The sequence below is a fragment of the Camellia sinensis genome, chromosome 5 (genome assembly GCF_055761805.1).
Source record: "Camellia sinensis isolate YWXY chromosome 5, ASM5576180v1, whole genome shotgun sequence".
Lineage (NCBI taxonomy): Eukaryota > Viridiplantae > Streptophyta > Magnoliopsida > Ericales > Theaceae > Camellia > Camellia sinensis.
The window spans coordinates 154,246,695-154,270,874 of NC_138965.1; the positions used below are offsets into that span (position 1 = coordinate 154,246,695).

At 33.2% G+C, this 24,180-nt stretch overlaps 1 protein-coding gene and 1 long non-coding RNA gene across 3 annotated transcripts; one reads left to right on the plus strand and one right to left on the minus strand.

The window, feature by feature from the left end:
* Positions 1–4,689: 4,689 nt before the first annotated feature.
* On the plus strand, positions 4,690–8,730 carry LOC145790932 (uncharacterized). The gene is made up of 2 exons (XR_014330357.1): positions 4,690–5,330; positions 8,137–8,730. It is a non-coding gene; the product is annotated as an uncharacterized LOC145790932 (long non-coding RNA).
* A 1,555-nt stretch (positions 8,731–10,285) lies between these two features.
* LOC114284924 (putative protein phosphatase 2C 5) lies at positions 10,286–14,764 on the minus strand. Of its 2 annotated transcripts, none has more exons than XM_028227884.2 (8): positions 14,525–14,764; positions 14,016–14,276; positions 13,738–13,909; positions 13,420–13,637; positions 13,212–13,319; positions 12,996–13,121; positions 12,674–12,903; positions 10,286–10,788 (listed from the first exon to the last, which is right to left on the minus strand). In XM_028227884.2, the coding sequence occupies exons 2-8, from the start codon at positions 14,205–14,207 to the stop codon at positions 10,569–10,571; spliced, it is 1,266 nt and encodes a 421-aa protein (XP_028083685.2). In that variant the 5' UTR covers positions 14,208–14,276; positions 14,525–14,764; the 3' UTR covers positions 10,286–10,568. The 2 variants fall into 2 exon arrangements, with proteins under 2 accessions (XP_028083685.2, XP_028083692.2); XM_028227891.2 differs by having other exon boundaries at positions 14,469–14,761.
* Between the last annotated feature and the right edge of the window lie 9,416 nt (positions 14,765–24,180).

The window sequence follows — 24,180 nt, forward strand, 5'->3', positions numbered from 1 at the left end:
CGCTTCTATTGTTGATCCACAAGGCATAAACCCAAATTGATTATCTGACATCTCTGTTATATTTCGCAATCGACGTTCCATCACTCTCTCCCACACTTTCATTATATGACACAATGACTTGATTCCTCTATGGTTATTGTAATTCTTGACATCTTTTTTATTCTTATAGATTGACACAAAAATACTCTTCCTCCACCCTTCTGACATTTTCCTAGTCAACAAAATCTTGCTAAATAACATAGTCAACTAAGCAACCCCCTTCTTACCCAAACATTTTCAAGCTTCAATAAGGATATCATCGGGTCCTAAAACTTTATTCGATTTCATCTTCTTAAGGGCAATCTCTACTTCAAACTTCTTAATCCTGCGCTAGAACATGTAGTCTTGGTTTTCCTTATTACTAGCTACTTCTTTCCTTTTTGACGACCTTCCTCCATATTCTTCATTTAACAACTTCTCAAAATAGTTATTCCACCTTTCCTTAAACTCTTCATCCTTCACCAACACCTTAGAGTCCTTACTTATGATGCACTTAACCTGATTAAAATCTCTTGTTTTCCTCTCTCTTATCTTAACAAGTTTGTATATTCTCTTCTCTTCCTCCTTACTATCTAGTCTAGTGTATAGGTCTTCATAGACTTTCAACTTAGCCTTTCTCACTAATTTTTTGACCTCCTTATTAGCTAATCTGTAACTTTTAAGATTTTTTTTCAGTTTTATCCTTCTGTCATTTTTAAAGCACTCTTTTTTCGTCTTTACTACTGCTTGAATCTCCTCCTTCCACCACCAAGTTTTCTTAGAGTTGGGTCCATTTTCTTTCGACTCTCCAAGGACTTCTTTTGAAATTCTCTTCATACAATTGGCCATCAAGTTCCACATAGTGTTATCATCATCTTCCAAGTCTCAAGTACTTTTATCCATTCTATTCTTAAATATTTATAGTTTATCTCCTATACCTTCCGTATCCATTATATTCTTAAATATTTCTGATGTATCCCCTTTTAAGTCCTACTATCTTGTCAACACCCACTATCCTTCCTAATTTCATATTGCCCTTTAAAGTATAAATTTAATACCAAAATCCTATACTGAGACGTCAAACTCTCTCCAAGAATCACCTTATAGTCACTGTATTTTAGACGATCCATTTTTCTTACTAGAAAGTAATCTATTTGGCTCATAATTGACTCACTTTTAAAAGATTATCAAATGCTCCTCTCTCTTCTTGTACATAGTATTGGCCATTACCAAGTCTGAAGCCAACACAAAATTTAATATACTCTCTCCAGTCTCATATCTATCACCAAAACCATACCCACCATACACCCTCTCATAACCTAATTTATCTATTTCTACATGGCTGTTGAAATCTCCACTTATAACTAGGTTCTCTCATGCGGATATCTCCTGTAATACTTCATCCATTTGGTTTCAAAAATCTCTCTTAGTCTGATTATCCAATTCTACTTGGGGCGCGTATGCACTAATAACGTTCACTATATTCTTTCCAACAACTAATTTAATTAACATAATCCTATCATATTTCCTAATGACCGCAACTATATTTTCTACAAAACTCTTGACAACTATTAGTCCTATCCCATTCTTGGGTCTATCCTCACCACTATAATATAGTTTAAAATCGATATCCTCTATTTTCCTTTCTCACTCGTCCACTTAGTTTCTTGTACGCAAACTATACTAACTCTCCTCCTAATCATAACATCTACCAATTCCATAGTCTTACCAGTTAAAGTTCCTACATTCGATGTGGTTATCCTAAACTTATAGTCTTAGACTAGTTTCTTTATCTACACTCGTCTAGAAAAATTCAAAAACCTTTGCCTATTTTTCACCACACCCAGGCGTCGATGTGGTGCCCGTTGCTCACTTTTCGAAACACTCGGAGACAGGTACAATGCGTCACTTAAGGAAAACGACCTGGTATTTAATCGATTCAAAATAGGATTTATTTTTATAAGGGATTAGAGTGACTAGAGGTCAATAATTGGTCACCAATTCATGAGACACTTGCAAAGGCAAAAGCATCTCCAATGGATAGTGTCAAAATGGCAATGGCAAAACCCGATTTTGGCATGATACAATGCCATAATTTGACACTATTGCTTAAATGGTGCAAATTGTCCTTTATTCTATTGATTTTCACCTTGTCATATAAATGTCATTTGCGGATCCCTATCATGAGATATATAAAGAACAACTCTTGTCAAATTTTGACATTAATTTGGCATGGAAGATAGCACACCATTGGAGATGAACTGAAAAAGTTGTTGGCAAATTTCTATGAGTATTTGTAGCCCTAAAAATCTACTATACAGACGTGGATTTTTTTTTGCCGGCTTGGTTCATAATTCGAAAAAGGGTTTTATGAATGGCTGGCTAAAGCAGTGGTCTGAAATGTATGCCGCTAAAATGAATTGTTTTAATATGAGAACAGTATTTAGAGGTTTTTCAGACACGTAAAATGTACTGGTTCCTGGTCCAGACAGTCCAAGTCCAATCTAGTTTTCAAAACATTTATTTAAACTATTTGACTTCAAATTTTCAACTATTGTTAAGTATATTAGCATTGTTGAATTCATGCATCTTGCACCATGCCCAGTAGAGATAACTACTTGGGTTCATCTACCAGCTTTATTTCTCTTATATTATTGTAAATTTCATCTTTTTTACTTTTTAAATTTCTCTTATTCATGCATCTTGCACCATGCCCATTAGTTTTATGACATCTGCTGCATTTTTAATTTTTTGTTTGGATAAGTATGACCATTGCTTTGGGGAGATTCCTTGTTATCATTATATCAATATACACATATATATCACTCATTTTATTTCCTGAAGTGGGGTTTGATCAGGTTTGGCCCAGTTTTTTGTCGTCTTGTCGTTTTCCCAGATAGTGGATTGTTTAACAATACTCCCGTTTGAAAATAGACTATTTTAATTGCCTCTTTGACTTTTTGACTATTTGAATCTGACTAAAAAAGTTATGTTTGGGATGATGATTGTTTTTTTTATAACTGATTTGATGGTTGCAAGAGAAAAAATGAAATGATTATGATTTGGATGTGACATTTTGTCTTATTAACTATTTTATTCTATTTTATCTTTATCGACTATTTTAGCCAAATAGCCTCTGATATATATATATATATATATATATATATATATCCTAAAACTAGCAACTGCATTGTTGTCCATGTTGAATTAGCGATCTTGTCAAAGTTGGGTTCAATTTCATGCCATTATTAAGTGATATTGCATAGATTTCCTGGTTAATGGGAGTTCGGTAAAAAGCTTTGTTTATCTCATAGCATATGAAGTGTCTACATATTTTAGTTTTTAAAGCAATGCAATCTCGACACACAAGTTACCCCATCTTTTGCTATTTTCAAACTTTATGATTGTAAGCTTCAACATGTTTAAGTTTCTAGAGCAATGCAATCTTGACATGCAGTTACCCCTAGCTTTTTGCTATTTTCTTTCTTTTTTTTTTAAGGTACAACGGAAATAGCTTTTTGCTATTTTCAAACTATAGGATTGTACTGTTTCTTAATTTTCCTAATCAAGTTGTGGAGTTAATTTGGCATTAGGAAACATTGCCACGTCTACACATTAATGGTCTATCAATGTTTAATTAAGAGTACTATTTTAGCTTTGCACTATCTGTAAAGTATTATTTTAGTTTGTCCTTGCCTCTTATATCAATCTTTTTTGTTATTTATGATTTAAGGGGAACCACTTTAGGAAATGGATGTCCTTTTTTGTCTTAGTAAAATGGTCCTAAACTAGTGGAGTGAGTTTAGTGTGTCATTTTATATTATTTTGCTCCTCACAGGCATTGATTAAAGTAATTACTTTTGATTTAAGATGAAATCCAGTGGCGGTGGTTAATTAATTGACCAACTTGCTTTACACTCACATGTGTACAACTTCACATATATTATGCACTTTTTTTATATAAAGTTTTGATCAATCCATTACAATTTGTCTCCTATATAGTACTATTTCCCTATTGTCTTTGTGTGGCAAATTTTATTTTGTGTTACACTTCAAATCATGACTCATTATCTTATTAGTGATTTACCAATATGTGCACTACAGTTAGTTTTTGCTGTTCAGTTGTGATTGGCTGTTTTGAGATCTTAAGGAATCTAACCATAAATTAGTGATAATACACAATTATCGATAATTCTAGTTACTTCGCATTCAAATTTTTTGCATTAAGAATGAAATGTGCTTTAATCTTCACCGGGCCCAATGAATTCGTACTATGTAAGTGAACCAGCTCAAAACTAGCAAATCAACTTCAAGATTCATGGAGGTCACATTAAATTTGATGTTTTTAGAATAATATATCTGATTACCTCTTTAGTCTCAATAATAAAGCTATATACCGACATGTGTCTACCTAGATATGAGTCCTAATTCACTAAAAAAATTTGCACTTCCGAAAATCATTTTGTTTTTGTACATCTAATCATGAAAGTTTTGTTGCCATATTATTATTGTGTAGTTGACATTATACTATTATAGTAACCTTTTTTTGTGAAGATTTCTATAAATAGGCACTTAGCTCTTGGTTTCTCTTGCCTCGTTGTGGTGTTTCTTCTAGTATCTCGACTTTAAAAACTAGAGTGATCATGATGTTTGTTATCCTTTTCTTTCTAGTTTCAGTAACCCATGTGTCAGCACTCGAAGTCTGCCCAAAATGTGGCAGAATGGACGTTCCGTACCCCCTTAGCACCAACGACGACTGTGGAAACCCTAAGTATAGAGTCTACTGCAACAATGACAATCTAGAGTTCTTGTCAGCTACTGGATTTTACTATAAAGTCCTCAGCACAAACCCTAGTTCTTATAAGCTTATTATAAGCCCACCCTACATACTAAAAAACACGTGTCAATCTTCTGATCTCGCCTTGGGTGGATTGATGATCGATGAGAACTCTCCTTTCAACATATCTACACATAACACCGTCATGTTATTGAATTGCTCAGAGAATATTCTTCTCTCTCCATTGAATTGTTCCTCCAACAGTCTGTGCCGACAATTTGAGGAGAGAGTTGTGGAGGGAAGTGGGTGTAGGAACACCCTATGCTGCACTTTCTTGAAAGATGCATCAATGACTTCTCATAGAATTAGGGTTAGGGTTGGTGGTTGCACTGCTTATACTTCCGTGGTTGATATAAAGCCGGGAGATCCAGCTGAATGGTGGAACTTCGGCGTCGAGCTTCAATGGCTGCCCCCTAATTGAGTTGTTGCTTGTTGGGATGGTGACCGGTCATTGTGATGATGTCGGTTCAAAAAGGTATTTGTATTATTGCGTGTTATTGTTTTTGAGTTGCTTTGTTATGGTCATGTATGGTGGCTCTTATTTTGATATGAACCCTAGTCAATAAATGGTTGTTCTTCAAAATCTTAGGTCATAAGATATCCATTCTAGCTATATCTTTGTATTGTTGCATGTTTCTGTTTTTGTTGCTTGTTTTTCGAGTTGCTTGATATGGTCATGTATGGTGGTTCGTATTTTGACATGAACCCTAGTTAATAGATGGTTGTGCTTAAAAATATTTGCTCATAAAGCTACTCACTCTAGTTAGGGCTTCCTAACGTATGCTCTTAGAATACTTACATGTTAAGAAGATTTTAAAAGTTGGTATACTTTTTTGTTACATGCACTTTAATGCAGAATGCACAGCAATCTATGTTTGGATCTTAGATTTGTATGGAAAAAAGAAAATAAAAAAAAAATTGAGAAAAAAAAGGTAATAGATGCTAAATTTATTTATTTATCTTGGTTGGATTAGAAAAATGAGAAGAAAATAAATAATTATTTATCAAAAAATGTATTCAAAAAAAAATATTCATAAAAACAGAAAACAAATAAATAATTTTATTTTTATTTCTCTTTACAAATCTAATACCCAAAAACATTAGTCTTAATTGAAACATATGAAGATTAGTAAGTAATTATAAAAATATATATATATATATATTTATTAAGCAATAGAGGTGAATCACATAATCTTTTGATGAGTAGGTTAAAATTAGAACAAACTAACCTCATCCAAGAGGGTTGACTTAGGCCTCGTTTGGGAACCCTCTATTTTAGTCAAAAAGTCAAAAAGTTACTAAATTAGCCAAAAAGCCAACAACCCATACCAAAAAGTCAAAAATTCTCTTTTCTCTCTACTTTTTGCACATCTTTTCGTAAAAGCTAAAAAGTCATCACAAACATACTAATTTTTTTTAACTCATAATTTAGCTAAATAGTCAAAAAATTACTAAATTAGCCTGTTCCCAAACGAGGCCTTAATAGATAAGGTGCTTGAATATATGTTGCACAACGCATCGTTCGCTTGGTCAACTTTCTAATTTGTATTTGGATTTTAAATTTATGAAGGAAAAAAAGAAAAGAAGGGATTTGTAAGAAAAGTCCACCTTCTATTTCATTTACAAATCCCTTTTATTTTTCCTGGTTTTATAAATCCTTACATAAATTTAATATCTAAACATATATTTTAAGTCACATTTGATTGTCAAATTATGTTGGTTGAAGTTATGAATAGTGAGATTGAGTGAATGAATTATTGGTATGACGGTGTACTAGATTGGCGATATAAGTTAAATTGCGTTTATTTGTGTATTAATACGGTAGTATTAATTAGTTGAGATTAAATCTACGAAATTATGAAAAAATTCTCATGATATAAAAGATAATTTTGTTATTTTGGTTAGGTAGGGGCAAAATGGGATTGCAAATCCTGCGAATGTTAATCAATGAATGTTATTATTAGCATTTCATTTTTTCCTTTGGATCCTTATTTCTTTCACTTTTTTAAATTACAATTTTAACCCAACACAAAATTTCAATTTTATCCCTATCCTATCATCTCTAATCTCCCAAACCCATATCTAAACTCTAACCATCCCAAACTAATCACTACCAACTCCGATATCCCTCACTATTCACAACACCCGCAACTCACCTTCAAATTGAGAGATTAAAAATGACTTTCCTTTTTTTAAAAAAAAAATATATATATTATATTATTTCAAAATAATTATATAAAATTGTCTTATATAATATTTTCAGTAAATGAAAAAACACTATAATTTTGTCTCCTAACTTCTTAATGAAATATTTGGTTATGTTATTAGTTCCAAGCAACAAACGCTATAGTCTCGTGGTATTACGATATTACTGAATAATTATAAATTACTTTTTTTAATATATATATATATATATATATATTTAAAGAAGCAGCTGAGTATGCTAGTTCAATTGAAAGTTAGACATTAAAATTATATTTAGATCATGAATTTACATAAAAACTTGAAAAGAGAAAAAAAATAGAGAAAAAACAATTATATTTCATTAAATCCATGATCAAAACGCTGCGTAAATCAGCCTTTTATGTCTGCCAAATCCACAAACTAAAAAGGTGAGCTCATTCCATTTTATTTTTTTTGGCCTTCTCTTTAATAGATGATGCGGCTCTTTCCACTTTAATAATACTAATCAACTTGTTTGGTTTTGGTTTTGGTTTTGGTTTTTAAAAAATACTTTTCAAAAAAAGAGAATTTTTTTTTAGAGTCCCTGATATTCCGATTTGGGCAATGATTGGTGGCCACAAATTTTATGGCTCAAATGGTCAAAAAATGCCAAAACGACGTCATTTTGGGTACAAAACAACTCTAAAAATGTCAAAACAACGTCGTTTTGGCATTTTCGAGCCATTTGAGCCACAGAATTTGTGGCCACCAAACATTTTCCCAATAGTATAAAAAAATCTACTATTTTAATAATATCTAAGGTCCCTCAAATTGATCTAGAGAAAATTCGATTCAGATAATTTATCTGAACTCCACAGAGAAATTTTGGAAACAATTTTTTAGATTTTCTAGAGAAATTTACTTCAACTGTGAGAAATTCTCTCAAAATCAGAGAAATTCCCAGAGAAACCTTTCCAAATAAATTCTCTCCAACCCAGAGAAATTCCATTTTTTGTAATTTCCAATGGCAGGTTTCTACTTATTTCTCAAACCCACTTCATCTTCTTCATTATCTTCCTCACAGAGCTTCACTTTGAGTTTCATTTTCATTCTCACAGTGGTTCTCCTTGAGACAGATCATGGACCTAAGGTAGACGGAGCAACGGTGTAGGAGAGAAAGGAAGAGGACAGCCAACGAGAGTGGAACGCCGCAGATGGAAGGGCGATGACGATGCAACTGCAGTTGACAGGGCGACAACAATGAAAAAGAGAGAGAAATGAGAGTGGTGCGACAAGGTAGTAAGGGGTTGCAAGTTGCGACGGTGACAACAGTGTAGCAGCGAGGCGAGACGGGACACAAGTAGAGCAGCAACGCTCCAGTGATAGCAGCATGGACGTCGACGGTGATCGACAAGGAGTAGTCCGTGGAGGCAGTGGGTGTGACAGAGTAAGTGAAAGTAAGAGTGGAGGAAGGATTGCGACGCTGGCGGCAGCACAGCAAGGGACCGAGAACTGAGGACGAACGATGATAGTGTAGGCAAATGAAGGAAAGATTGGGTTGCAGTATGGCGTGTACTGGAAAAGGAGAGGGGATTTTTTTGAATTAAGAGAGTCAAATTTCTCTGTGACATATGAATATGGGGTTAAAGAGACATCACAAAATAATATTGTGAACCTCTTCCATTACTAAAAATAAGAGAAGAACCTTACACTAATTTTTCCTTCAAAAAATTCTACTTTTTTATTTTTCATAGTTTTTTGTTTTCAATAAATTTTTTTTTAATATTTTAAGCAATTTTTTTTTTTTAATTTTTAAACACACCTATCATAAATACGCTTAAAAAGTATAATAAATTTTTTTTAAAAAAAAAAAATTCACTAAATATCAAAATTTCAATACGTTTTTCATATTTTTGTGCACTTATTAAATTTTTAAATATTTTTTCACAAATATTTTACTATTTAGATACATCTAAATAAAATGTATCTAAAGAAATAAAAATAAAAATTATTTAAAATTTAAAAAATATTCACTAAAAACACGAAAAATAAAAATAAAAATAAAAACTCAATTTCTAAAAAATTGAAACCAAACATACTAAATAATAATTAAATGTTCACCCAAAAGAAAAAAGATAAAAAAAAAAAGACGGGATAATAGATAACAACAAATGCCACAAATATGTTTAAAAATTAAAAAAAGATCACATGGGAAGAGGAGATTACAATTTGAAATTCAGTGGACAATGCACAATATACCAAGCGAATATTCCCCCCACAAGCGAGGCTTACCCAAGAAAAGGCCACTACTCTCTACCACTGTCAATTTACAAGTCCTGTTTTGCCACTCCTTCATATGTACACTGGTCCAGTGAGGCTTACCCAAGAAAGGCCACTACTCCCAACCACTGTCAATTTACAAAGTCTTGTTTTGCCACTTCTTCATATATACTCTAGTTCATTTATGCAATAGCATAATAATTCACCAAATTTCAAATCCTTTTGTATACTTTTGATCTAAACAAAGAATTTGAAATACACCAAGTATTTCAAATCCAAATCCAAATCCAAATCCATATATCCAAACACAACCTTGAGCAAGCAAATGATTGGATATAGCAAAGAAATTGTAGACATATATGATTGGATATAGAAAACAAATGCATAGTCATATATGATTGGAAATAGCAAAGAAATTGCAGCATAAACTCATATCAAATAAAAGTAGTGTTTTCAAGTAACACAAATTTGAAATAGTGAAGGGGAAGGTTCTTGCCTATAACCAAAATTTTGTGTACACTGTACCTACTTAATTTTACTTCATGTGCAACAGATTTTGGTGAACTATATTGACCGCCCCTGAATTTTGAAAAAAATATATAATAAATCTCATGAGTTTATCATAATTACATTGACCTCCTTTTTAGTAAGGCTAACGCAATCAGAACTAATACAAGTGGTGTACACTAAAATATATATGTCGATGTAAAAGAGATGACTATGACAAATGAAGATCAATGATATGGGACTAGAAGTTATGAGTATGAATTAGAATCTTAAAGCAGCAGAGTGTAATTATGGCAGATTTGGGAAACTTAATACATTTTTGCCAAACCTCAAGGGAGGTTAGTATAATTTCCCCTAAAAAAAAAGTACAACAACAAAATATAAACATGTTGTTCACACCTTATTTCTGTCCCTTGTACTTGCCCTTCTTTTTGGAAATTGGGAGGCACGATAATGGGTAGTAAAACCAAAGACAAAAGATTTCATTTAGAAACAATCATTTTTACTTGCATACTCAAACTGTTAGCAGTCAGACTATCACAATATATGTATCAGATAGCATGTTTGTTCTGTGTCAGAAAGTCCAACAGCCGAGCACAAACCAGAATCAACACACTTTTACCAATCTTAAATACACCTAACCTTCCGAATCTCATACTACATTTCTTACACACATCTATAACAACGAGCGCCGCAAAAGAAAAAACAAGCATGCTCACACTGCCAGAAAAAAATGAATATTAATATTTACTGGTTTACCAGATTACGCGGTCACTGTTGGTCTAATGGCCCTCTTTCCTTCCATTGCATCTTTCTTTTTCCGACAGTTTGTGCAGAGGAACGGGCCTTCCCATGGCTTTGATGCAGGTGAGAAATACGGTCCAGAGTTAACAGATAAACCATCACTTGGGGTTTGATCTGCTTGGCAAATTGCACATCTGAGGAGTCCAGAGTTCGAGTTCAAAGGACAATTCTTACCCAGCCTGCATTTCCAGAAAGGATGGTCATAAATACAAAACAGCCCAAGATGACAAAACCTCGGAGCCCTCTTTCCTTCCTAGGGATCAGAAGTCGTGTAATCTTGTCAAGAATAGAGTGGCTAACAGAACATTTCAAGAGCAAGCAATAAAATCAGCATTAATCGGCACAACAAAGAGTATAATTTCAAACTATTTGTTGAGAAAAAGCGAAATACTAGCGATCATACACAGGAAGGGCTAATTGAACAACGATAACAGTAGGACTGCAATGAAGGAATCTCTTAAATTTCTGTTTATTCCTGCTTACTTGTCTAACTGATATCCATCTCCGCATCATTATATATTAAAGTATTGTTCACTCAGAATGGTTATCGAGATCCCGGCATACAAGGGACCAAAAACAAGATTTTGAAAATATTCTCTTAAACCTAGTTGATTCGAATATGAATTTGAATAAAAGACAATCCAATACACAACTTCTGCTAAAGCAGGGACTGGGAAGGGCAGGGTGTACGCAGCCTTACCACCCTTTTTGAGACGTTTTTGTCACTCGAACACATGTCACTAGGAGTGTTAACAATTACCATAGTTAATGAATTGATAAATTTTTAATTTGTGAACTTCTTAGGCCTCAGGTCTATTCTCTGGGATAGTTCTGATATAGTTGCCAGAAAGGTGAAATTTTTTCGTTCTTAGAAAAGCAATGGACTAAATCTCCACGCATCCTGTTCCCTATGTTTACATTGCAAGGTGGACACCTCTTTGTCACATCACTTTGTATGAGAATTCCAAGAGCAAGAGGATTTGGCAAGTTAGATGACAGCCTCTAATCAGTCAACCATCAGGAAAGAAAGGAACAAACAATATCTAATTATGCAGAATTGGTAAAGGAGCAAAATGTTTACAGATTCACCTGCCCCTTGGAAGATCCTTTATGTCATGCATGGAGGCCTTAGTTTGAGACTTCAAGAAGTTCCGTTATGATGACAAATCTTAGGATAATCCAAACCATAAGAAAATGTGGGGCTATCAAGAGTATAGGGTTCATCACAAAGATTCTGATCTCCAAGAAAGGAGGAATCTACCATCACAAGTTAATAAGGAAAGAAATCCATTAAAATCTTTACCTTTAAAAAGAACGCTTTGAATATCTCTAAAAACATGGTTACAACTTCTTACAAATTCCTGAATTGGATAACTTGAGTCTCCGTCCAAAAATGAAGGGAACAACTTTCGAATATCCATTGAAGTGTATTTTTAACATTAGTTTGATTTTTTGTATTGCAAGTGTAGTATTCTCCCCACTTTTGTGACTTCCCAGATCAGCTAATCCAAAACCTACCTTCCATCTAGTCTCGGAAGAAAACTAACCAAACATACTGAGATGTATACATGTCTGCTCTCCACATCTCTTCCTCATTCTCCATCTCCACTTCTAGTAAATTCTCATTTCTAATAACAGAAGAGAAGGAAAGAAACAACAGCTACCAAACATTAACACAACTGTGAGTGAAGTTCAATCATAGTCTCCGCTTTTCGCAATGACATTAATTTATTAGATTAGTATAGTGTATCAAATCAGGTAGAAAGCACATTGACATTATCGCGTGTTCAAATTACAAAGGCACAATTAGAAGAAGTCAAGCCTTTATCTCCACTTGTAGCTATAAAAACAGTGAGTCTTTATTCCATTTCTCTTTTCAAGCTTAACCATTAAACATAACAGCAAGATATCAGAGAGTGAACCTAAACCTCAACACAGAGTATGTGAGACACCAAACCACCAGGCAATTTAGGACGAAGAAAAAGATTTTAGTGCTGAAAATGTTCCAGACTAGTAATGTTAAGAGTTGGTTGTCTTTTTCCAAGGTGAGTTATGGTGACATACCTTTCCGTAAGCATTGCAGAACCCTCCTCAAACAATTCCTCCACAACCCCAACGGCAGAAAGTTTCGTTGCTTTGTTGACAGAAGTTTGAAATCTCTTTCCAAAGATGAATGAACTGAGAAGATTTTGTTTCTTCCTTGGTGTCGGTGGCAAAATTGGTTGGTCAAAAGGGATAATATCAACAACAAGGCAAGTTGTATCATCCTTCAGGCCTCTTGACCTGAGAGCCTCCTAAACAATAAAACACGCAAGAATTAATACAGAAATAGTAAAATTGGAAGCATAAAAAGGCAGACAAGAATAATGCTCATGTTAGGCATCACCTTAACAACCAGCTTTGCAGCGATTTCTGCAGGTAAACCCCTGCAGGATTGTGCTGCCATATCAGATGATAAGGCATCCCAGATACCATCAGATGCAATTATAAGCCTTCCTCCAGCGTTTGAAAGCTAGATGACCAAAAAAAAAATATTGTGAACTTCAGATTCTATTACCATAAAAGTCAAGAAACCATCATCAAGAGGACCAGATTTACACACCTTCACTTGCTTAACATGAGGTATAGGGACAATAAACTCCCCCACATCTGTGTCACCAATTGACCTAGAAAGGCACAATCCACCAGGCCAACATCGAAGAGGACCAACCTACGAACCAAACAAATAATCAGAAAAGTTCACATTTAGACTTCTTGACCTAGTATTACCACGAGGAAACAACAGATTTATTTATTTATTATTGTTTCACCTCATTGCCTCCAAAAACATTGAGCCTTCCTACTTCACCCCCACTGGCAGTGACACGCTCCCTCTCTTCTGCATTATCTTCCAGCCTATGGTCAATTGTCAACAGAGAAACCACACCCCCTTGTGTGTCCAATATGCATCGAGAATCCCCAACAGATGCAACAGTCACAGTCCACCCATCAATTACAACGAATGTAACTGTCGTCCCAGACGTCTCTCCTATCATCAATATCAAACAGTAAAGATAAAAAAATCACAAAACAAGATCCCAATCCCAAAACAGAGCACAGAAATTGGTATAATGGAAGTGTATTCATACCTTTCTGCTGAAACTCTATGTCAGTTTTCACAAAACCTGCGACTAATGCACGAGGAAGGGCTTGAAGCCACTCTTCCCTACCAATGCCTTGAGGAATCGCACTCAAAACATTATTCAATAGATTCTCCTTTGCAAATATAGCAGCCGATATACCATTATGCCCATCAAAAATCTACGAAACAAGACCCAAATTTAGAATTCTGTTGTCTAAGATAACCAATGTGGCTATCACAAATTCAATAAATTTTCAAACAAACTAGTAAAAATCAAGCAACTACCGCAAAAACCGAAAATGGTGTTGAGGGATTGCTAGGAATCCTCTGGCAGTCAGGTTTGATCAGAAAATAATCCTCCCCTTTCTTGGCCAGAGCAGCCTGCCCGTACTTAATTGTGGGTTTCTCAGCCTTCTCGGTCCTGAGCTCGCGACCAAGCAGAGTCCCGAGAGGAACAAGAGGTGGATTCGACTTCATCTTCAAAACTTCCACAAGGTTTCAATTTAATCTACGTTTCAACATTCCCAAGGCCTTCATTTCTAAACCCTAATTCACAAAATTCAAACAAGAAAAAGTTCTTCATACCATTCAATCAGTTGATCTAAAACTCTTCTCTACCCAATTCACAGCACAATACAACAAATTAAAGCATACATTCAACAAGAACCAAAAGAACTTTCAAAATGTGAGTATATTTCTTGAACAAACACATATATATACATTACAAATTATACACACATATGTATCTCCATGTGTAGTGAAGAAGTTGATGGAGTTAGAAACCCCAGACTCACAGTGGCGACAATTAATGACATTGATGGATCGAGCAGAGAGGAATGGGCATTGATTGGAGCTCAAAACTCGGATGTGGATCGTTCACTTCTGGCTATGAGCTGAGCTCGATCGGATTCTGAAAAACCTAGAGAGAGAGTGAGAGAGAGAGAATGTGATTTGATTGGGAGAAAAATCTAGAGAGAGAAAGGCGGGGAGAGAAAACCGGGTTTTCGGGTCCGATATATTTTATGTCCCACATTTCGTTGTAATCGAGGGGCTTCTCTTTATACACCACTAACGCTTGGTTGGTACCGTGGGTTAGTTTTTTGATTTTTTTAATTTTTTTTAGTTTAGGATTAAAAAATTTGATTTAAGAAAGATTTTTGATTTTTAAAATTTTTTTTAAGAAAAAAAATTTAATAATTATAGATTAGATATGATATTTTATCTTATTAAGACTAAAAAATTTATTTTATTTTTTTGTAACTTTTAGCTCCAAATCCACTCCCCAAACAATGGCTAAAAACTTCTCTTTACAACCATTATTTAATAAATATATCTATTTTGAAATTTTTAGAATTAATTTTTATTTATTTATTTAAATGTTGATATTGTTTGAAAGATGTTGGATTTTTATCACACTTACTATTTTGGGGTCCAATTAAAAACAAAAAATAAAATTTTATCTAGAACATTCTAGTATGGGTCATTTATTTATTTATTTGATTCGATACAAATATAGGTATATATATATATATATATATATATATGATGCCTGGACTGGCCCTGAGTTTTCAGGAGGCCTAAGGCGAAATAATTTTTCGGGACTTTTTTAAATATTTAAAATAAAAAAAATCACTATGTTTGGTTTAGAGTTTTTAAAAATAATTGTTTCAGTTTGCAATTCGTATTTTTTTTTATATTTTTTTGTATTTGGTAACTTTTAAAAAAAAAACACACACACAAATATTATAGTTTTTAGACGTTTCTAAATTAGATGTATCTACAAAATAAATAAATAAAAATTGTGCGAAATATTCTTTCAAAAAATGCTAAAAAACACATAATTGGGCCATAAAGAGAAAAAAAAAAAAAAAGACCATACAAAATTAGGCTAACAACTAATACATATACATATATTTTGTTTTTTTAATTGGACTAACAACTAACACTTATAAATATTTTTTAATTGGGCCTTTTATCAATTGGGCCAAATAGATTTTTTGAAGCCTTTTTAAAATGGCCTAAATTAATTAAACAAAATTGGGTCATTTTAAGTTTTTAACATAATGCAAGAGTAATAAATTTGGAGCCTTTTTTTAGGCCTAATTTTTTGGACCCTAGGCACAGGCCTCACCAGCCTTAGCCCAGGGCCTGCCCTGTATGATGCTTCACTTTTATTTTACTTATGATTTGTGATTTGAACATATAAATCCTCATCAATTTTATTTTTAGGTTTGATAAATAACTCTTCTTTTTTTTTTTTTCTTTTTTTCTTTTTATAGTTTGGCCTATAACTAAAAGTCTTTACTTAATAATATCATTGGTAATCTTAAAATTTTAAAAACTTTCTCAAATATAAAACATAAATAATTCTCTAACTCGTCTAATGATTGAGTCATTTTTTTGAACAAGTAAGACTTTTTAGCAAAAAATACTAATAAGTGATGAATCTCTATCATATAGCCATCCCTCTTTTCACAAGTGCAAAAGGTTTTGGTGGGTTTGGTGACAAAAATTAGTTGCTTACTAGGTACAAATTACTTGTCAATTTAGATGAAGTAAAACATATTTTTATCAATTTTTTAATGAAATAAACAAACGGAAGAAAATACAAAGAAACAAGAAACCTACAAGAAGCCAAAAACATTGTTTACTTTTGTTTGATTTGTGTATGTTTCACACAAGGCTCTTGCATCAAATAAATAAATAAATTTCAAAACATCATTATTGGACATGTTCACTATTGTAAGAATTTAGCATTCATCCCTCCAAAAAATTTGCATCAATTGTGGACATTACATGAAGAAAGTTCTATACAAATTAATTTATCATATAATTTGTTCTTATTAATTGATGAGTAATGATTTTTTTTTTTTTTAAAGTTAAAATTTAAAACAAAACTCATTTTAATAACACAATAGATCCATGTTAATAATTATTGGCACTAAAATTTATCTTCTCTGTCGAATAAGCATAACAAATATAGAGAGTTGATCCAGTAGATGCTAGGAGTAAAGATCACGAATTTACAGTGAGAGGTGGATCTCAAAATGCAAAGCAAGGGGCAGAAGTGAAACAGTTAAAGGAGCAGATGTAGCAGTTGCAGTTTTTCCTGTCGATTTATCTAGTAATGCAGTAGGATATGGCCAAACGTGGCCCAGGTGTCAAACCATGAAGATAGGTGTACAAGGGATGCAGGATACGTATTTTGTTTGCAAGAGAAAGAGGATGCTGTAGCAGAGAAGCAATTACCAACGGTTATGAAGATTATGAGAAGTTATATAGGAAGTGGAGGTAACTTGCGCCAGGATGAGACACGTGACAGCAGAGAAGTAGCAAGACCAGCAGCATAAAGGCTGAAAATTCGAAGAAAAAAGGATCTTTAATCAATTTCACAACCTATGTGGAGTTAGGAGTAATTTAACTTAGTTAGCAATAGCTTCTATACTTAGGAATAGTCTGTTTGTAATTCAGCCTCTGTGGCTAAGTTTTCCTCTATCAATTGTTATGTTCATTAAACTTGAAATTTAATTCTTATAATTAAGTGGCAAGTTTAATTATTCTTCAATTGATTGTCAGCTTATTCATACTTGTTTCTTCACATTACAACCTCCAAAGAAGTTCTTGAATCTGTCAAGACATTAGGACGTTCAAACCACAATTGTTTGTTTTGTTGTTGTTTGTGAAATTTTGGTTCTTCTATCGAATCTCCTTTGTTGATTTGACACAAACTAAATTTTTGCTAACATATTTTGGCATGCTTAGTGGGACCTGTCTAATTTGAAGTGATGGCTAGGAAGAAACAACACGAAGTCTTTGAAGACCCTGAGAAAAGAGTTGAAGATAGAGAAGAGTTGGATGGCAGACTTGAAGGAGTGCAGGACAACCTAGGTGATAGCCATTCAGTGGCCAGACAGGAAAGGGTGAATTACACTAATAATCCCTATAGTTTGGGGCTTGTGTCACTTTGGTCCCCAACTTTTCAATTGTAACATATTTGACCCTGAATTTTGAATCTTTTTCCAAATAAGGACAATTGAAGATATTATTAGATTTTTCAAGGGTAAAATCGTCAATTTGATAAAATATAAACTAATTTGACAAAAATAAATGTCAAACAAATATTTTTGAATTTTTAAAAATTATTTCTACCCACTAAAAATAAAATTATGTAAAATTGATAAATCTTTTAAACATTTATTTATTTATTTTACCAAATTAATTTTTATTATATGTTTGGATGATGATCATGTAAAATTAATTTTAAAAAATTAATCATGTAATTTTTATTAATTTTTATCAATTTTACATAATTTTATCATTGGTGGATAAAAATAATTTTAAAAAAATTAAAAATATTTTTTTGACATTTATTTTTGTCAAATTAGTTTATATTTTATCAAATTGATAATTTTACCTTTGAAAAATCTAATGATATCGTCAATTGTCCTTATTTGGAACAAAATTCAAAATTCTGGGTCAAATATGTCACAATTGAAAAGTCAGGGATCAAAGTGACACGAGTCCCAAACTATAGGGACTATTTGTGTAATTTGCCCGACAGGAAATAGGCCAAAGAAATGGCCAAAATGTGGCCAACACTGGTCAGTCTAGTTGTCCTCTTATTGATCCAAGAAAGGCTCTTTTACTGCATACTCAGCAAACAATTGGTTCTATGTCTGCATATGAGAACCAAGGGATGATAGATGACTTGCTTGCTTTGTTTGAGAAAGCCAACATCAAGCCCAGCTAACCAAGAAGGGTTGTGGATGAGACTCAGGTAAATAGAACACAATTCATACCTCCTATAGCCCCTCAATAGCATAAAAGTGTAAATGAACTTGTGTCATTTTATAGACCTCCCACACTCCAAGAAAGATATGAGGAGGAAATGACCATAAATCCTATGTTTAAGAGGGAATACCCCACAAACCCAATGTTTAATCACAACTTAAATAATATGGGAATGAGACCCAGGGGGCAATCAATGCCACAAATGTATGGCACTCATGCATTCGATGGGCCTGTAGTAGGTTATCAGGTTATGGTAGAACAAAGATATAGGCCAATTAATCAAATAAGGCCTCAAAATATACGAGACCATGCCATGCATCAACTATATTATGAACCTAGCATGATGCATCCAAGGCCTAGAGGGCCTGGTCCCCCTTTTCCTTACTTACAACCAGAAGTCCAAGGAAGAGGAGGACAACAACAACAATACTTAGACCCCAGATTAATAATAGGCAGCAAATAATGAACATCATATAGGAAATGTATGGCCCAGACCTGAGAAGGCTAGATAGGCCAATGTTTAGGAGTCCTTACCTTCTATGAGAAACAACCCCGTTTCTAAGAAATTATAGGATTTCTGAGTTTGCTTTATTTATAGGGGAAGAGAGACAATCAACCATAGAGCATGTAGGCAGGTTCATACTCTAGTGTGGAGAACCTGGCTATGATGACAATTTAAAATTAAAACTTTTTCTTCATTCTCTATCGAAAGTGGCATTTACATGGTTTATTAACTTGCCAGAAAATTTTGTTCATACTTGGCAAGAAATGGAGAGTTAGTTTCATGCCCAGTTCTTTAGAACTGAGCTTGAAGTGACAATGGTGGATTTCTCAAAATTTAAATAAAGGCAAGGAGAATGTGCAGAACAGTACATCGACAGATTTAAGAAAGCAAAAAACAGATGTCATGTGTACATGTCTGAAATAGAAGTTATAAGACTAGCTTAGAATGGTTTAAACTTTGAACTTAGAAAAAAATTTGAAGGTATGATGTTTAGATACCTATTTGAATTGTTTTCAAGGGCAACTAGTTATGAGGCCATTCTTAGAAAAGAGCAATAGAGAAATGTAGCCTCATTAGGGACTTATTACCAAGAGGTTGAGTTTGACATTGATATCGACATAGATGTGACTGAAGTAATAGGTAAAAAACCTGTGATTTGTGAAACACTAAGGAAAACTGATAAACCTGTGAGCATGTCAACAACACAACCAGCCAAAAAAGAATATGTCTGTGTCACATAGGCAGTACTCTTTTGATTTATCAAAAGCAAATGCATTGTTTGATGAGTTGTTAGCAAACAAGTTTTTAACTTTGACTCCTGGCCACAACATTCCTAAAGAAAGGGACAGGATTGGCAAGGAGTATTGTAAATGGCATAATTCTTTCAGGCATTCCACTAACAATTGTGTTACATTTCGAAATTGTGTGCAAGACTTAGGCCAAGTTTGGCTATCTTAAATAAGTACACACTTTTTATCTTTTTATCTTTTTTTCATCACATCATCTCTCTACTTTTCTGCACATCTTTTCGTAAAAAGACAAAAAGTGCACTTATTTAGGTCATCCCAAACAATCCCTTAATTCAAAAAGGAATGTTGAAATATGCTGAAAAAGATAAAGGGGTTATGGTAGTTGACAATGACCCATTCCCAAACATGGTAGAGATTAACATGGTATCAACTAACTTCCAATCGATTGATCAAAAGAAGAAGGGCAAAAATCCTAGAGTTCTCTTCGTAGAATTAGAGAAGCTTCACAAAGAGAGGATGGAGAAGATGGCAAAAGAAGCAAAAGGGAAAAAAGTTCGAAAAAAATCTGGTGAGAGGTTCATTTGTTTCAGATGTGGTACTGAGAAAGAAAAAGCCAAGGCCATTGTGATTAATGGAATTCAGAAAACTGGAAAGAATGTTGGCCTGAGGTTCAACACTATGGACAATGGTGATCTGCAGATTTTCGACAATGATTGCTTGTTCTATGATGGGACAGACCTAGGGATATTTGGTCCTGCAGAGAATTATGGTAAGGATGATACTCCATTCTTGTTCCAAGGAGCTCCTGTTCATCTATGCTTTGGTGAGTTAAGTAATGTGAGGGCTATGCTTAAACAACACAAGGGTTCCAAGCCCTATGGAAGTCCAAAGGTTCTAACTAGGCCATACAATGGCCAGCAACAACAGTTTGGTACAACAACAGTTTTTCTTGTCGATTTATCTAGTAATGTAGTAGGATGTGGCCAAATGTGGCCCAGGTGTCAAGCCATGAAGATAGGCATGCAAGGGATGCAAGATACGTGTCTTATTTGCAAGAGAAAGAGAATGTTGTAGCAGAGAAGCAGTTACCAGCGGTTATGAAGATCATGGGTAATTATACAGGAAGTAGAGGTAACTTGCTCCAAGATGGGACACGTGGCAGTAGAGAAGTAGCAAGACCAGCAGCATAAAGGCTGGAAATTCGAAGAAAAGATGATTTTCAATCAAATTCACAACTTATGTGGAGTTAGGGGTAATTTAACTTAGTTAGCAATAGCTTTTGTACTTAGGAATAGTCTGTTTGTAATCTAGCCTCTGTGGCTAAGTTTTCCTCTGTCAATTGTTGTCTTCATTAAACTTGAAATTTAATTCTTATAATTAAGTGGCAAGTTTACTAGTTCTACAATTGATTTTCAGCCTATTCATACTTGTTTCTTCGCATTATAATCTCCAAAGAAGTTATTGAATCTGTCAAGGCATTAGGACGTTCAAACCACAATTGTTTGTTCTGTTGTTGTTTGTGAAATTTTGATTCTTCTGTCGAATCTCCTTGGTCGATTTGACACAAACTAGATTTTTGCCAACAATAATTAAAAGAAATTTAAAAGATTCATTAATTTATATAGTATTACTTTACTTAAAAAATCAACAATCATTTGATTTTAAGCTTTTTTTTTTAAAAAAAAAAAAAATTTCCTTTTGGGTAACTTCAATTTTAAGATTTGTCAATCCTCATAAAATTTCTTCCACTTCCCCTGGAATGTGTCTAATAATTAATAGGAAAATATTATAGATCCCAAATTTTTTACTAAATAAATGACCACCAAGTCATCTGGTATTTTAGTAGTAGTTTATTGTTGGATACATATAAATTATAAGAGTGAGAATCATCTAGAATGATTTTTTGTAGAGTGATCTTACTATAATTTTTTAAATGATTGAAATTTAATTCTACTAAAGTTGAGGATATCACTTTTTAACTCTCAAAACTTAATCTTATCACTTTATATTCACTTTACGAAAAATCACTCTAAATGATACTGTTTTAATTATAAATACTATCCATAAAAGTTTGAACTGTTCCAAAAGGGATTACTAGGTAATACCGCTATTAATACATTAATTCAAATATATGAAATTTATTTTCTGAATTTTTTTTGTAAAAGATATATTTTCTATTAAAAAATATTTTTTGTGAAAAAGTGTTAATGACAACCACAATTGGGAAGCTCGTGAAACATCAGTCAGCATTATAACAAACTGTGACATTACAATGAGCTCTTTTGTTGTTTTCTTTTGGTAGAAGAAAACATTAGCAAACCTAAGTTGACGAAATGTCACTATAATGTCTCTATGTATTCATTAAAGTACTTATCCGAATTGTCACACTTTCACATTATCTTGTGAAAGTTCACCAATTGCAAAAGTTTCTAACTTTTGTATCAATTGATTTTGTAAAGCAAAAGAAGGAAACAAAATGGAGCAATAGCACAAGAAAGTGTACTTTTAAGTATCTTTTTTTTTTTTTTTGATAAAAATTATAGAACTTCAGAGTATGAGCATGTTCTAAAAGTTAAGGAGACTGGAGAGAGAGATGATGGATGGGGGTCATCATCCAGGCGTTGGGAATAGTTGATGGAGAAGAAGGGGTTGGGGGATGTTGGGTGGAGGTGGGGTTAGGGATGGTGAGAAAAGATTGTTGAGTGATCGGAATCACTGGCAGATATAAGGGCCACTCCTCCAAAAAAAAAAAAAAAAAAAAAACTTTTGAAAAAATTACTTATCATGCAATTTTAAGATATTTATAAAAGAAACTTGTATTTTGACTCTTTCAAGATATATGGCACCATTTGGGAAGGGATTTTGTGGGCCTTTTTGGCTATTTTAGCTACAAAAGACAAAATAGGCTATTTTAGCCACAACAAACAAAACATTACATCCAATCCATAATCATTATACTTTTCTCTCACAAAAAAAGTTAAAAAAGTTAAAAAGTCAAAAAGTCCTTCCCAAACCAAGCTTTTTAGCCCAGGCCAAAATAGCCAAAAAAGCCAAAAAGTCAAAAAGCCAACTCACTTCCCAAACCAACCCATAATTTCACTCCAACCCCTCCAATATCTAAATAATTTTAGTTTTGCTATCCTAAATTTTGAAAATTTTCTTTAATTTTATGCAAATTTTAGTAATTATAAAATAAATTAGTATTTTAGTCACCCCAAACTTTGAAAAATCTCATTATTTTCATGTCATTTTAAGCTTTTGTAAGATAAATTAATATTTTGGTTTTCAAAATCTATATAATCTTAGTTCAATACCTCAAAAATCTAAATAATTTTGCTTTAATCCTCCTTTTATATAATTTCTACGTCTGATTGGCCGGAATGATGAAGCCAAGGAGAGGGAGGGTTAAAATTTGAGAGATTAGAATGACAGTAAAACTCAAATATTGTGTGAATAAAAAATTGTAATAAAATAAAAAATATAAAATGAGTGAGGATCTCAAAAAATCAAAAGAAAAGAAAAGATTAGATTGATAGCACCACACTTGAGAAGGAGAGAAACACCCAAATCCCAAAGGCCAATAAATGAGTGCATCTCATAATCAGTCGAAATTTTTTGTTTTCGTTTTTATTTTTATTTTTTAAAATTGTAAATAAATAAATAAGACCAAAGAGAGAGAAAGAATTGTACAATGGAGTCATTTCAATGATTTTCATTGAGTAAAATGACTTGGGTGATTCTATTTACACTGACTAAAAAATTTTTTCACCACACTCAACTTACTATTTGAGAGAACACAGTTTCAATGCTAGCGAGATAGGTGAGCAAGATGAGCAATTAGTGGGTGTACATAGAAGCACCCACATGACTCGCATATAAATAATCATGAAAATGATATTATTACAAAATTTAGGACTAAAAAATAATGTGACAATAATATTTTTCTAATTATAAATCACAGTGATAGACATTTTGGCTTTCAGAATTTGAATATAAATGAAACTAATCATATTTCCACCTAATATGACTAATTACTACAAAATTTGACTATTTACCATATAATATGACCATAACTAATCCTACTTGGTGTTTGGCAAGTGGTTTTGGGGCTAAAATAGTCACAAAAAACAAAATATACTATTTTAGTCGTAACAAACAAAATATTGCATCCAACTCATAATCATTACACTCTCTCTCACAAAAAAAGTTAAAAAAGCTAAAAAGTCAAAAAGTCCTTCCCAAACCAAACTTTTTAGCTCAGGCTAAAATAGCCAAAAAAGTTAAAAAGTCAAAAAATCAACCCACTTCCCAAACGGAACTGAAAGTGACTCTACTTACGGTTAAGATGGAAAAACAACAATGATGACACGATCCAAGAACAGTAGAATACACCAGAAAAGAGAAA

Excerpts from the sequence above, each read along its gene's own strand:
- LOC114284924 (XM_028227884.2), bottom strand. The coding sequence starts at position 14,207 with ATGAAGTCGAATCCACCTCTTGTTCCTCTCGGGACTCTGCTTGGTCGC. Across the intron at positions 13,910-14,015 it reads CACCATTTTCGGTTTTTGCG|ATTTTTGATGGGCATAATGG; the intron begins GTAGTTGCTTGA and ends CTTGTTTCGTAG. Across the intron at positions 13,122-13,211 it reads CTCATGTTAAGCAAGTGAAG|CTTTCAAACGCTGGAGGAAG; the intron begins GTGTGTAAATCT and ends TTGGTCATCTAG.